Source organism: Sander vitreus, chromosome 2, assembly GCF_031162955.1.
Source record: "Sander vitreus isolate 19-12246 chromosome 2, sanVit1, whole genome shotgun sequence".
NCBI classification, from domain to species: domain Eukaryota; kingdom Metazoa; phylum Chordata; class Actinopteri; order Perciformes; family Percidae; genus Sander; species Sander vitreus.
In genome coordinates, this window is record NC_135856.1 from 13,319,759 (window position 1) to 13,335,392 (window position 15,634).

The window sequence follows — 15,634 nt, forward strand, 5'->3', positions numbered from 1 at the left end:
TAAAGCAAACACGATTTATTCTAAATGCTTTATTACTCTAACAAATTAAATAAGAACATATAATACAAGGTGTCTGAGTCTTTGATTACAATATAGCCTATTATTAACATTATTTAAATACAGTATCCAATGTCATCAAGTTTTACTGCAGCATTTAACATAACAGTATCCCAAATCTTCTGAGGCTCTTCATCAAACAAGTTCAAAAGGTGTCATAAAATAGTCGGGTTATCATAATAGTGCTCATCATAATCAGTATGTTTACATGTACACAAATAACTCGATTCATGTCAAAAGCACAGAATGAAGGTAATAGTGTGATTAAACTGTTTATATGGTTTACTTTATTCTGATTTCCCCGATAACCTCAGTTTACATAACGTGTTTGTTAAACTGGTCAATGTTTGAAATAGTTTATGTTAACCTCTAGGAAACGTTTTATTAGCCTCACACAAACCTAATGCAGCAATTTTAAAAAACACTGACTAGTAACCAGGTTTGTTTTTTGGATTACGTTAACTCTGATTTTGAGATACACTAGAAAAGACGGTTATGGTGTTAACATGCGCCCCTATAATCAAATTATTAATGTTTGTGCAAACACACTGATATCGAGGCTGTGTTCAAGACATTACTTAATGGGGAAAACCACCAACTTGATAAAGTATTGACCACTGTCCAAAATTCATATGCAATTTAAATTCTAAGCTCTCCTGACAACACTGCCCTGTCCTTGCTTCTTTTTTTTGTTGGAGAATCACAAATTTGTTTAGTTTAATTACAAATCAGGAATGCCTTGGATAGATTATCTTGACTTGTTGAAGTGACACTGCCACTGCTGAGTTTCATGTATACTGTACGTATAGTATAGTACACAACCAATTCGATGTAAACGGCAGCTTTGCAGTGTAAAGGTCGGTCTTCTGTCTGTCCGGTAGGACCTTTCTGGGATAATAAAGCAAGGACTTGACAATGATCTCAGAGACGGGAAGTACAGACACATTAGCATTTTTAACACTTTTATAGTGACATTTACTTGCTCACCGCATGAAACAAAATGTAAGATTGGGAGTCCTGTCCTAAACAATTTGTATTTTCTTTCAAATGTGTCACTAATAACTCTGATCAGGTGCATGTGTTGCTCTTATTGAGCAACGTGACATAAACATAGGAAAGAAACAACTTTTTGTCATCACTGTCAAGTTAAAACTGGACAAACAGCATATGCAATAGAAATTATCCCAAATGTGATCAATCCTTAGTAACGTGGTTGGAAAAGCTAGGCATGTGTCACTCCTTCCAGTTTTGGCCTCTTGTAGTGACTCAATAGCTTACCTATCTTGCTCTCACGCAATCCAACTTCAACAGTATTTTTTAGCCCAGATCTAGGCACAGTGGGCTTCTTTTTTTAGCCCACCATTGCAATCAGCGTCTACCTATTTCTCCAAAGTGCCCATTGTTGACTCAGTGTGCTTTTCGTCACCTCAAAAGTCTTTATCCTTTTAGTTGGCAGCAGTTGGCTGAGAAAACACCAAACCTGAGGAATAAATGTAAGAAGGAGAAGGAAGAGATGCTGATGACAAATCGGTTTCCCCCATGAGGGCCGCCTTTTGCAAAATGGACAGCTAAGAACCAGCAGTTTCCCTCCACAAAAGGAACAGATGACTTGTAATCTGTTTATGTGTGGTTTGTACCTTGTGTTCTAGTGGCTGGTAGGAAACGGTCCATGTGTGTTGATGGACTGTTGCAACTTTTCCTCTTTGGCCCTTCTGCTGTGGCAAAGCTGTGGAATGGCACAAATAACAGTCAATACAACTTTCTGTTAAAATGTTTCAAAGTGCACTTCTAATCACATTCAGACTAAAAAAAGGCAATATATTATGATTATTTTTACACAAATAGTGCACTTCTGGCTTCTCACCGTTCTCTTCTCCATGAAGCTGGTCAGGAATTCGTCTATGTCTGTGCGTCCCTCCAGGAAGTTTTCAGCCGTCTCCTCCGACTCCTCCTCAGCCTGGTGGGCTGCAACTTTTAACCGAGCCTGGAGAGTACTAAGACTGCAACTCTAGTGGGGGATAAAAGACAAAAGTAAGAAACAGAAAGACATAAAGATTCAGTGTGATTCAGAGTGTTTCAAGACATGTTTGGGTTAGTTTCTTTGAACTCTTTAATATTTCCACCTTTAGTTTCAAGACAAGGTAAAAACAATGTGGCCGTATGGTTCACTGAGAGGGGGAGCATAATACCATCTAACAGAAAAGGATCGTCAAAACTATGGAGCTAAATTGGGGCCAAATGTTTTGTTAATTTGAAAAAAATATATATATAGTTTTGGTCTAAAACTTGAAAAATAAAACCATGTATTCAAACTAAAAATAAGTGTACCAATTTTTCTTTCAGTTTGAATAAAATTTAGATTAAATTCTGGAATTATTTTGAATAAATTATTCATTTTCATTTTTCACTTTTATATTTGTTTTCAGTTCCACATTTCATGTTTTCAGATTCAAAACGTATTTTTTTTACTGCTTCAAATCTTTTTTTCAGTTTCAGATCAGTTTTTCAGTTTCAGACTTTTGGCCCCGATTTTGCATAGGGGGCGTGGCTTCAACTCAGAGGGCCGTGGAATTATGAGTGACAGCCTAACAAAGAAGGCAGAAGACTCCTCAGTCATGTTGCCTTCAGGAAATTGTGTTACTGCGAGAACTATGACTGAATGCTTTCTATCCTCCATATACATGTGATTTTTACTAAACAAACTGATGCCAGTGACAAAGTTCCATTTAAAAAAAACTGTTTTGGACAACACGTGGTACCAAGTACACTATAAGAGCAATAAACTGTGCCAGATTGTGCAGTTCAGCAGGAACAATGACTTCTCCCACTTCCACGTACGAATTTGAATGTAGCGCCACAGTATTCACTCGGCAGTCAGCATGACGTCCGCTCCGCCAAGGCAACCCTGGCGCCAGCGCACAGGTAAGACGTGAAAGATATTAGCATTTTTGAATAGATACTTTGGGACATTATCCCCGCAGTGGCATTTTTTTGTCATTAACACATAAAGGGAACATAGGTGGACAGCTGGACAAAGCTGGAAATGAAGCATCGCAGCCACTGTCGAGTTATGGTCATTCTGACAAAGCGAGGTTAACAAAGACACTACACGTTAAAGTAAAAAAACTTGAGCTGGACACTGAAATTAGTGTAAAAACACCAGCTAGTGTGAAGCTAACATTAGTTAATGCTAACTTTAGTGCTAGCGATGCTTCATTTGCACAATCTGGCACAGTTTATTGTTCTTATAGTGTAATTGGTACCACATGTTGTCCAAAACAGTTTTTCTTTGTCACTGGCATCAGTTTGTTTAGTAAAAATCACATGTATATGGAGGATAGAAAGCATTCAGTCATAGTTCTCGCAGTAACACAATTTCCTGAAGGCAACATGACTGAGGAGAGTCTTCTGCCTTCTTTGTTAGGCTGTCACTCATAATTCCATGCCCCTCTGAGTTGAAGCCACGCCCCATACGCAAAATCGGGGCCAAAAGTCTGAAACTGAAAAAAAGATTTGAAGCCATAAAAAAAATACGTTTTGAATCTGAAAACATGAAATGTGGAACTGAAAACAAATATAAAAGTGAAAAATGAAAATGAATAATTTATTCAAAATAATTCAAGAATTTAATCTAAATTTTATTCAAACTGAAAGAAAAATTGGTACACTTATTTTTAGTTTGAATACATGGTTTTATTTTTCAAGTTTTAGACCAAAACTATATATTTTTTTTCTTCAAATTAACAAAACATTTGGCCCCAATTTAGCTCCATACAAAACGCGAGTGCTTATGTGTAGTAGGAGACAGATGTTGACATGTGGTTGCTACTAAGTCTGGACTGAAGTTTATATGCAGCTGTTGTTTTTCATGTGCTTCTAACTGGTGAGTGTTCTGATTGACACAGGCCATTAAATTATGCTTAGCTTAAACCTACATTGTGTAATTTTTTGAGTTGAATCTGCCATTCAGAATCATTCAGAATACATGGTAGTGACTCGCTCGAATGACGGCAGCCATGTAGTGCCTCCATCTTTAAAATGCATTAGCCAAAGAGGGACATACCTCCGCATTTCGCCCTCTTACACCTATTGGCACTGTGACGAATGCCAGGGGGAGATTACTCGCCAGGGAAGCGTAAAAGAGAATTAAAACGACAACTCGACAGTGCAAACGATGGGGAGAGCTAATTTTGGGTTTGGCCACCGTAGGAGGAAGGGCTAGAAAGTAATATTCAGTTGGTTGTCATATACAATTTCACTGCTAGATGGAAGAAATTCTTACACAGTGTAGCTTTAAGTTTGAAGACTTAGTGCTCCTACAATTAAAGGGAACAACCCAAATGGTCAGTTTCAAGTCATCAAAATGGTTTAAATTAAATAAAAAATAAAAACATCAGCAGCTTTAAAACAAATAGGAGCATCTGCGCTTACAACCTATTATCATTTAAACCACAGTGTGATGAGTGTAGCCTCTTACCTCACTGAGCTCATGCTGTCTCTGCATCCTTGTCTCAAAGGCTGACTTCATCTGAGTCAGCTGTTCATACTGTCAACAGACAAAATACACATCATAAGCTGTTAGACAATAGCATTAATGTGTTTGTTGTGTGTGTGTTTTTTGGGGGGCATTTCTGCCTTTATTCGATAGGAAAGCTGAGATATGAAAGGGGAAAGAGAGGGGGGAAGACATGCAGGAAAACCGTCACAGGTCAGACTTGAACCTTGGACCTTCTGCATCGAGGACTAAACCTCTGCATATGTGCACCCGCATTAACCAACTGAGCTAACCGGCCACAGCTTGTTTGTTTGTTTGTTTGAGAGAGAGACAGGGAGAGATTGGATGTAATAGCTGACCTTGTAGAGCATTTCTTGTCTTTTTCCTTCCAGCTGTGGCTCCATCTGAAGATTTTTCTCTGTAAGTGACAAACAGAGATGCACAAATCTTTGTAATGCTCAACTAAATTTAAACTTCTCTTTCATGATTGAAACATCAAGACCTTCAGTCCAGCGGCAGAAGAGGAACTTACTAGCCACATCAACTATATTGGTGATCAGCTCTTCTTTATCACTGGTGACCTGTTTCAGTTGTGGCAAACTCACAAAGAACTCCAGTAACAAATCCTCGTTTTCAGACATGTTGGACAACTGGGCCAGACTAGGGTGGGGTGCAGCAGAGGTGGTAGACATAGGTAGATGTACAGCAGTAAGTAAGATAACAAGAGAACACAGACATGAATAATAGGTTCAAAAGAAAAGAATGTTTTCCCTTATCTAAAACACACATTATAACCTGCTTATATAATATCTTAATTCAAAAGGTGTTTTAAGTTGACAATATTTGGAAATACTTTACTTCAAGTCACAGAGTTCAGGAAAAGACTCCGGAATCTCAGGCATCTTGTACATGTGTCCGTTCAGTCCAGCCTGAAACAGACAGCAGTAGAATCAGCAAGTCACATTTTTCAATGAATTAATGTCAGTGTCGACGGATTTCTCTGAACCCGAAGGGCAATTGGTTTGTGTAAATAGCGGCAAAATCCCCAAATAAATACAAATACACACAATCAGTTTCAGGGAAAAATGTATCTAATCTGAAAGCTTTGCTTGAGAAATCCTGGGTTGTCAGTGTCAATGTTTGAGACATTGTTGTTCTACATCTTGCTTTTAACATTCTTTTTTTTTTTTTTTTTTAATAGGTTGATGAACCTGACGCCTTGCAAACTGTCAATGCTTGATTTGCTTTTCAAAGCACTGGAGCTGTGGAAAGCTCCTCTGTGTTCATTCATGACAAGCTGTTTACAAGGCAACGCTTAATGTATATATATATATTTACTTAAATATATACACTTTCTAAAGACTTATAGCTCATATCATAGTCCTTTATAGGTTTGTAATTGTGCTTAGAATGGATGTTATCAACCCACTTATCCATTATCAGTGTACCTGTGAGTCTCCAGTAGGAACAGGCAGTGGCAGGTCAGAAATCACTCCGTATGGAGCTGGAGCTCGAGGGGGCCCATGGGCACCATCGGCCCCTGGGTGAGGCAGGAGAGCTGGAGCTGGGCCTGGCCCAGGAGGCGCCGTGTGACCGGGGCCCACGTGGCGAGGGCCGTAGTGGTAAGCCTGAGTGGGGTAAGGAGCCATGCCTGACGACTTGTACATGCTGATGGGTAAATGCGGGAGGAAATGAGATTATTTCACTAAGGCATTAAAAATATAGTAAGAAATTTATTTATTTTACAAGCTGGGTCTTTTTACAATACCGGGCTATTTATGACTATAGTTTGACACAAATCTAACACCGGCCAATGGGGGGGCCAGATGCAAAAAACTCTGTGTAGAGTCACAACTAAAACTGTGTGTAGGCTACACACAAAGACAGAAATATGCATACTTCTTTTAGTCCGATCTATATGCCTGATTCAGTTTTATAAATCTTTTTGGAACTGGGCGAACGTGCATGAGCCTCGTTTCCACTCCCACAGTTAGCCCTAAATGGATGTAGAAACACCCTTAAACACTGTTTGCATATCGATAGTTGTGTCCACTCCATGTCAGAAGGATGATCGATGATTTATTTATAGCTCTCATGGTGCTTTACAATTCAGGATCAAATGAAGCGATTACTAACAGGGAGATAATGGCTCAAATGTAAGTAAAAAAAATTATGAAATGTGTCACTCATAAAGCATTCAAAATGAAATTCATAAATGTGCCTTGGATTGACATTTTACAGAACTGTGACGACTAACATAAATAACAACACAATCTGTGAAATTGGAAAACGACCTAAAAAAACAATGCTACCCGTCTCTCAACTTGTATTCAATCTCCTCCTTATCATATCACCCACAGCTATCGCAGCTTAAATCCTGTGTATGCCTGGTCTGAAGTATGCGTGAGGTGCGCACATTCCTACTTTATAAAAAACAGTTTATGATAGGCGTAGCTCTACGCATAGTTTATACATCTGGCCTCAGGAGACTTAATCAAACTTCATTCAACTTCATTATTTCCTGAACTTTCTGTTGTAATGAAATGTACCAAGAAAGTACTGAGGGACACGTGTGAGGAAACTCACTATGGAAAGCCAGCAGGGCCAGTTGACATCAAGGCAGGAGGACTTTTCCAGAACTCGTCCAGCAGACTCTGAATGACCTTACCCAGATCGGAGTGCATCCCAAACTACAACATACACAATAAGTAAAATAATTAAAATAAAGTGAGATCATAAAACTAAAGCACGAACTAGCAAAAAAGTTAAAGAAGAAGAAGAAGAAGAAGAAAGATGCAAGAAGAGAACCATGACAAAGAAAAAAACAAGTTGATGTTACTACAGGCTATTGGGAAAAATCCGGAAAAGGCTGGAAAGCCCAGGTTTGGAGGTTGCGCACTGGATCACGGGCTATGGCACACAACTCGCATCTCACTTTGGATCATCTTTTACCATATCAAAGTGCACCCACACTTTAGATTTTCTTTTCCCAGACATTTTCATTTGTTAAAGATCACGGATCGGTCACGGATCATGGAAAGTGAAACTTAAATCGGTCATGGGGCGGTTGGATTTATTCACGCACTTTAAAAAGATTTATTAAAAGCTCCTTTCTTTGCACATTTTTATTTACAGCCTTATATGTTGATATTTATATCATAGGCTGTATATTAACTTATTTGGAGAAAACAGGTAGTTCTATGTAAAATCAGATATTGAACTACACACAAAATGGCACGATCCTCGTTTCATAACGCCTCTGCGAAGCTTCGACTGTGAGATTAAAAGTCGAATTGGGCTCCTTCGATCAAAGCATCGAATATTCAACTATTCGGGGTCACCTCTATCCATTATGATCAGGTTTTTTGAGTATGCTGTTTATGTATTTGTACGTGTAAACAACACTTTGTTGTTTTCGACCTGGATAAGCCCTTATCGACCGACAAAGATGATCAGAAACCTGCATAACGATGACAAGAAATGTCAAAAACAAACTACGTTTCATTTTAAAATCCTAATAGAGAATTTGGACTGAGGATGCAGTAAGGACGGGCTCTGTGCTGAGACAGCACACAGTTTTTAAATCTAGACAAGAAAGCCTAGTGACTACTTACGTTAGTAATGAGAGGGCTAGTGATAATGGTGCCATTATTGCCGTCGACTAAATGATGACCAACAGGGGGGTAGACACTAACCACCGGCTTCTCCTGGGGGAACTGAGGAGGCAGCAGACTAGAGGAAAGAGAAGAGAATCCCAGAAACAGGATATATAACAAGTTATAAAATATGTGATCTGACTGTATATGCAAAGATGTACTCACATGTTAACACTAATGGTGGAGTTGTTGACTGTGAATGGTATTCTGTACTCCACATCCTTCTGGATCTCTGCGAGGCTGTTGACAAACACAAACATATAATCAGTAATGATCAGCACATTTCAACGTATTGAACATCTTCAATAAATGTTTATGAACCTTCGGCTGGTTTAGAGAGAGAGCTTTTAATGTCTTTCCTAACCCAATACTTATTTATCTTATTTATACTTAATACTATATTTAATACTTATTTATCTTATTTATATAACATAACTCCACCATGGGGAGCAGAGCATTCAGTCGCTCTGCTCCCCGTCTCTGGAATTCATTACCACCCCAACTCAGAAACATCGATTCATTCCCCCATTTCAAATTGCAACTCAAAACACATCTGTTTAAAACTGCCTATTCCACTTGATGTCAATTGCTCTGCCTCTTTCTGTTGTTTCTATTTCATTCTTTATTTTTATTTATATTTTTTACTGCTTTTAAATGTCTTATGTATCCCTGTACGGTGTCCTTGAGTGCAGAGAAAGGCGCCTTTAAATAAAATGTATTATTATTATTATTATTATTATTATTATTATAACAAAGTGTAACGGCAAATGTGTTGTAAAGCTGATCCCAGTATATATATGTCCCATTCCAATATAGTCTATCAAGAGTATGAATTCTCTTTTCACATCCATTTATTCCCTAACATCATAGCACATTAGCCTTTGTGACCTCTGCAATCCCATGAACTTCACATCCGTAGTGTAATCCCCTCTTTGTCTCTCACACACGCACACACACGCACACGCACGCACACACACACACACACACACACACACACACACACACACACACACACACACACACACACACACACACACACACAAGAGCTGAACCAAGAGAACAGTTTATGCTGGGATGCTGGCACTGACATGACCGAGCTCCTTAGTAAACAAAGGCTAATACTTTAATCGCCACGTCTAATTAGCTAGCTCCTCCTTAAACTACATGCGTGACACGTTGGCATGGCAAACACTGGAATGATCACAGGACAGGACTCTTGTCACCATACCTTAAAATAGACTGTCAATAGCTGACTCGATTAGCTAGCCCAGTGGTTCCCAAACATGTTTATGTCAAGGATCCCTAAACTGACACAAATTAGACCACAAACCCCACATGTGATACGATTTGGTCCCAAGGGCCCCCATCTGATACATGTTTAATTTAAAATGGATGAAATTATAATATAAATAAATGAATCCACCTCAAGAACCCCGGACACCACTGAGCTAGCCAGCTAACACAGCGCCCTGGCGAATCACACCCAGCTAGTTAGGTATGAGAAAAGGTTAGCAAACATTAGCTGCTCAACGAACACAGTGGGGCATGTCAAAGCAGTGGTTGTGGGTACACGTAAATCGTGTCTATAATTTTGACAGATTTACAGAATCGCAGGGACAATTGTGTGTGAAAAGAGAGGCTATACACGCTATACTGTTTGTTAGCCTAACGTTCTTGCTCTGGCTGAACTGTGAGCCTTGTGGCTAGCTATGCTAAGTAAACATCAGCTGTATGTGTAAACACAGTCAACGTGTTTTTTTTAATCAAACATCGTTAGCAAAATTGACAGGAAACATTACATGGACCATATTCTCCTTTGAAAAGCTAGTGTTATATTTAACAAGCTAATCAGCAGCACCTGAGTCCGGTTTTATGTGACCGGTTACCGTTCATTTTACCTGGGATGTGCGGCTTTGAGTGACTCTATCTGCCGCTGTCTTTGTTGCTGTAGGCTGTTCAGAGGGAGAGATCCGGAGCCTTTGGACGAGGGGAAAAGCCAGTTCATCCTCTCCTGGCGAAACCACGGACTGAACTTGGTAACAGAATGTAAAGGCCCACTACAGACGAAATGGAAGAGAAAGTGAGAATGAACACGGTGTGGAGATTTGTGGTGCTGACTCCTGTTAGCTGTTGACAACGATTTGGTTTGTTGTCCACACGGTTTTGACTTTGTATTTACGTTCTAAAGTCAGATAGCATATCCTTATGTGTCGAATAAAATGTTAACTCCGTTTTATCTACTAAGAGTTTGTATGTAATTGTAGCTCTGTCATTAATATTTCTGAGGCGAGAGATAGCTTAAGGAAAACAACCTCGAGAGTAAGCAGCACAAGCTTGAACTTATTTACGTATTACGTCACGCAGCAATATACGTAAAGCGCAACTTCCTGTTTTTATATTGTTTTTCACAATAAAAACTCCTTAAAGCTATACAAAATGACTTTTTTTAATAGGAATTTTAAATTAATGGGATGTGATCGATGCAAAACGAAAAGAACAGCCTTTTCAAAAAGGTATTTTTTATTTTTCAAAAAGACACCTCTACCTTTATGATAAATCATGCACAGTTGAAGGAGCATATCGTTTATGTCACTCAAATTGTACCTCACACGATTTTAATGTGATCAATGAGATTGATTTATGGATAGACATTTCTGGATCTCCAAGAGACAATGGACAACGCCTTTTCTTAACTATTATATATATATATATATATATATATATATATATATATATATATATTATTATTATTATTATTATTATTATTGTAGTAGACTTTTGGTGGTTTAATAAAAATAAGTTTCTATTAGCAAAATCATGTATGAAATACAGATAATCATTTGGGATAACCAGAAACATGGTAAAAGTGTATTTTCCGTGTAAACCCCTAAACACATTGAGATGATCCTTAAGCTCTAACAAATGTGTTGAATGCATATCCTTCCTCATCCTCCTTCCTTTTCAAAACCGATAATTAGATATAAAGTATTTTAAATCCAGAATTGTTTACATCCATGTGTACTTGCTAGCAGTCTTCTTCCCTGCCTGTGTTGGAGAATTGCTGCATTTCTTGGTGCATTACTACCACCTGGTCCGTGTAACACTTATCAGTTCAATTTTCTAAGCACAAACGGACATTTGGAAAAACAGAAAATGGGTTCAAATATCCAATTTTTTCATTTTTTTTCTGCCTTGACAAATTAAAAAATTGGATCTTTAACTAGTTTTTCCTATTTTCTGTTTTTATTCAGAGGATCAGAAATTTAGAAAATTACAAAATTGTGTCTGGGCTCCAATTATTCAATACTGCAATGATATAGAGCTCAACAGTCCCGCCCACAGCGGGTTCCCGAAGTAAAAATACAATGCAATTTCTCCATTGACATTTGCAGTATAAGCCATAAAATCGTAACCGTTGATGGTAGACTTAAAACCATCTTGCGTACATGACTAAGCGATTGTATATGCTCATATAGATGCCAAAAATCATGGGGCACTAACCTTGTTTAGAGATAAATGTCTTTTATTCGCGATGTCTTGGATAAGTACTTCATTACCCACAATCCTGAACAATCCCACAATCCCACAGTGATGACTCTGATTGGTGGAACTCATGCTGGTGAGGAGGGGGGTCTCCGTACCCGATCTCTGATGCCTACATAATCCGTCACAAGGATTTACGACACTGCACGAATCACGATCTGTTCCCACGCTTCTGACGTTAGCCTCTGCCGGGAAGCTAACGTTAGTTTAGCTAACAGCTAATTCGGCTAACTGCTAGCTGACAGCTTGATTCAGTCTAAAATAACGTTAACTCAAACAGAGCCGTCTACAGCTGACGTAACAGCCGTTATATATGTTAACGGTTATTTTCAGGTTTTATTTTGAGGGTCTTTTAAAGTTATTACATGCTGTCTCAGCTAGCGGTTAGCCGAATTAGCTGTTAGCTAAACTAACGTTAGCTTCCTTTGTTCAGTGGTGTGCGGTGGTTTATGGGATGAGTAGTTCCTTCGCTCTGAGATGACGATGTGTACACAGTCTTGTACCTTTGACTTTTTGGGGATGTTCTGCTCCATTTTTTTACTCGAAATGATACGTTGTATGCTTATGAGTCACGTCCCACCTCGTTAGCATGGACTAAAATTCTTTATATACGGATTTTCCCAGATGTCAATGGGAGAAATGAATAGGAAATTTAATTCCAGAACCCAAGGTCCACCATTAGACATTATTGAAATAAGAGGCTGTTGCGGCCTGCCGCACGGGTTGAGCAGAGGCTGCACAGTTTGACCAGCGCGGGAAGTAGATGGTGTTGCTAAGGACTTGCAATGTAGGCTATAACTTGTATCAGACCGAGCAGTACCGGAAAACACTACTGGCCCACCAGGAAAAGTCCCGACTCTCCCGATTGCCACTCCGCCTCTGAGTGGTCCTGTGTATGGGCAGAGGATGACACTTTAAATATAGACACTAGGCGATCTTGATTCAAGTATGTGCTGGATATTGACAAGCGTTTCACCTCTCGGTGAACGTTGAATGTTATTGTATATTCGACTTCCAACACGTCGTCCATTCTCATTCTGTCTTTAGGTCTGGCTGCTGTGCTCGAGTGGGGGGCGGGGCGGGGCGGAGCTAGGCAGAAAGAGGGAGAGAATATCATTGCAGTATTGAATAGCCCAGACGCAATTTTGTTTTCTACATTTCTGATCCTCTGAATAAAAACAGAAAATTGGAAAGACAGGTTAAAAAGCAATTTTTTAATTTGTCAAGGCGGAAAAAAATTCAAACACATGTGAACCCATTTTTCTGTTTTTCCAAAAGTCCGTTTGTGCTTAGAAAATTGAACTGATAAGCGTTACACGGATCCCACCTGTAGATCAGTAGAATAGTGTGAAACCATTGGCACATGTAGCCTATAAAAACAGCTCCACAGCACTACACAAGGTCAAACACTCCACAGGGAATCTTCTACGTTATAGATCCGTAGCAGATTGACAGTAGGCTTTAGCCTCAGTTTCATAACTTCCAGGACTACAACACTATGGTTGTATTTAATTATGTCTACAAAATACACAAGTAGTACCCATATTAAATATTTAGTAAAGTACCAATTCTTTATTATTATCATTCTTATTTTCTATAACTTTTACAAAACAAAAAAGGATATTACAAAGTCAGGAAAATAGCTGCTCATCCTAAAAGTTGGGAAATCATTCTTTACTAACCTTGTCCACCCCTGACCAGCCAAATCTTTCAAATTTGGAAATAACTTCGATTAAATAGAATGCTTGATGTGATTTTGTATTATCCTCAATGATCTTAGTTCTCCAAATACTGGCAGCTCCCACTCTCATCATATTGCCTTCCTCAATTCTCCACAAAGATGCTAAAAACAATCATCAATGACAAAGAGAATGTGAAGTTAATCATTACTCTCCATCAGAGTTACTGTCACAAAGGAATATCACTCCTCACCATTGTGGTTAGCAAGACTAAACACTTTGGAAACATATTTCTCAAGTCAAGAAGTAAATAAATGATCCCTCAAAGTATAGTCTTAACAAAGCTGAGGGTGAAAACAGGAAGTCATTCACAGGACGATCATTCTCACTCATGGTTCGTCCTTGCCCGTCACACATGACCAAAACGACCGGCTATTGAGTAGTAAACAAAGTATAACCGTAACAAAACCATGTCAATAAAACTTAAGTCTAAACTGTTAATAAAACTGTTAATTTAATGGTCACTATTGAGCTTAACTGAACGTTAAGACGTGTTTCAGTTTAGTGAGTGGGACTACTACAGTCGGAGCTCCGGTCAAGCTCTGAATGACTCGGAGAACTCATCTTTAGAACAAATCTTTTTAGTGAACTGATCCTAGTGATGAAGTACACTGTAAAGTAGTGATGGCACTCTGACACTGAAGCTTCGATACTATGGAGGATATATTTATTCATAATTCAAATTGAAAGTCCAAAGAGAAAATGAAGCAAGATCAATTTGAAAATAGTATTATTTTACTACGCTACTAGGAAAAATCATGCCATAATTAATGTGAAATGTAAAAGCTTAAATGGAAATACTTCAATTAAAATCTCAAATAGAAAAAAAGAAATCATTTTATTTTAGCCTTTCCCTTTTATAATTTTCAATTTTCAATTTGACATTTTATATTTTGAATTTTATGTTTTACATTTGACATTGGCATTTTAAGATTCACCTTTTACATTTCGATTTAACATTAAGCTTTTCATTTAGAAGTGACAGGTGTCAATTTAAATGAGGAGGCGTGGCCCAACGGCTGGTGGGAGGGTCTTCAAATTGTACACAGTTAATTTCTCGCATTAAACAGTCTCAGAAATGAATTTAGTGGCGAAATAGCAGACAGAAAAGCAATCAATTCTAGAATCTAGATCGGGAGTTTGCCATAGTAGCAACAGGCAACAACTGGAAACCTTTTACAATTTCCGTCTGCTATTTCTCATTTCCCCACAACTTTATCAAACTATAAGCACGGTTCAATCATGCGAGGCTCAGCTGCGGCACATCTAGAGATTCGGCATCATCGCCGCTACAGCGCATAGCGACGTGCCCCAGCCCTGGGCAAGGTAAGGAGACAGGCGCTGTAGCGGCTTCTCCAGCAGGCTGAACCGGCTTCCTCCCTCCCTTCCTCCCTTCCTTTGCCCGGGGCCGGGGCACATCGCTACGCACTGTAGCGGCTTCTCCAGCAGGCTGAACCGGCTTCCTCCCTCCCGGGCCACATCGCTACCTGGATGTGTGATGGCTAGACGAAAAAAAGGGGACACGCCGAATCTCTATGAGCCGCAACAGAGCCGCGAGATTCTAGAATTGATTGTTTTTTTCGTCTGCTATTTCACCACTAAATTCATTTCTGAGTTTTATGCAAGAAATTAATTGTGTACAGTTTGAATATGGGCAGTTTTACAAAAATGTATGGCCAATTGCACATTTGCTCCGATATGTTGTCGGACTTGGAAGCTCCAGTCTTAGGTGACAGCCAGCTTGCGGTGGCCGGGATCGCTTGCTTACCATCGGCCAGTAATACTCACAGCAACCGCTGTCAGCTGGAAGTGGTTTCAGACCCTCCCACCAGCCGTTGGGCCACGCCTCCTCATTTAAATTGACACCTGTCACTTCTAAATGAAAAGCTTAATGTTAAATCGAAATGTAAAAGGTGAATCTTAAAATGCCAATGTCAAATGTAAAACATAAAATTCAAAAGATGAAATGTCAAATTGAAAATTATAAAAGGGGAAAGGCTAAAATAAAATGATTTCTTTTTTCAATTTGAGATTTTACATTTCACATTAATTATGGCATGATTTTTCCTAGTAGCGTAGTAAAATAATACTATTTTTAAATTGATCTTGCTTCGTTTTCTCTTTGCTCACTGCAACGTGCGTTT

General features: G+C 38.9%; 1 protein-coding gene and 1 non-coding gene across 3 annotated transcripts; both read right to left on the bottom strand.

Moving 5' to 3' along the window:
• vps37a (VPS37A subunit of ESCRT-I) lies at positions 1–10,567 on the bottom strand. Of its 2 annotated transcripts, XM_078278911.1 has the most exons (13): positions 10,521–10,567; positions 10,107–10,265; positions 8,374–8,448; positions 8,167–8,284; positions 7,139–7,242; positions 6,001–6,220; positions 5,411–5,481; positions 5,085–5,212; positions 4,912–4,970; positions 4,535–4,603; positions 1,922–2,065; positions 1,695–1,783; positions 1–1,537 (listed from the first exon to the last, which is right to left on the bottom strand). In XM_078278911.1, the coding sequence occupies exons 2-12, from the start codon at positions 10,211–10,213 to the stop codon at positions 1,703–1,705; spliced, it is 1,176 nt and encodes a 391-aa protein (XP_078135037.1). In that variant the 5' UTR covers positions 10,214–10,265; positions 10,521–10,567; the 3' UTR covers positions 1–1,537; positions 1,695–1,702. The 2 variants fall into 2 exon arrangements, with proteins under 2 accessions (XP_078135037.1, XP_078135029.1); XM_078278903.1 differs by having other exon boundaries at positions 10,107–10,561.
• A 2,984-nt stretch (positions 10,568–13,551) lies between these two features.
• LOC144511965 (small nucleolar RNA U3) lies at positions 13,552–13,767 on the bottom strand. Its single transcript, XR_013500934.1, has one exon. It is a non-coding gene; the product is annotated as a small nucleolar RNA U3 (small nucleolar RNA).
• Between the last annotated feature and the right edge of the window lie 1,867 nt (positions 13,768–15,634).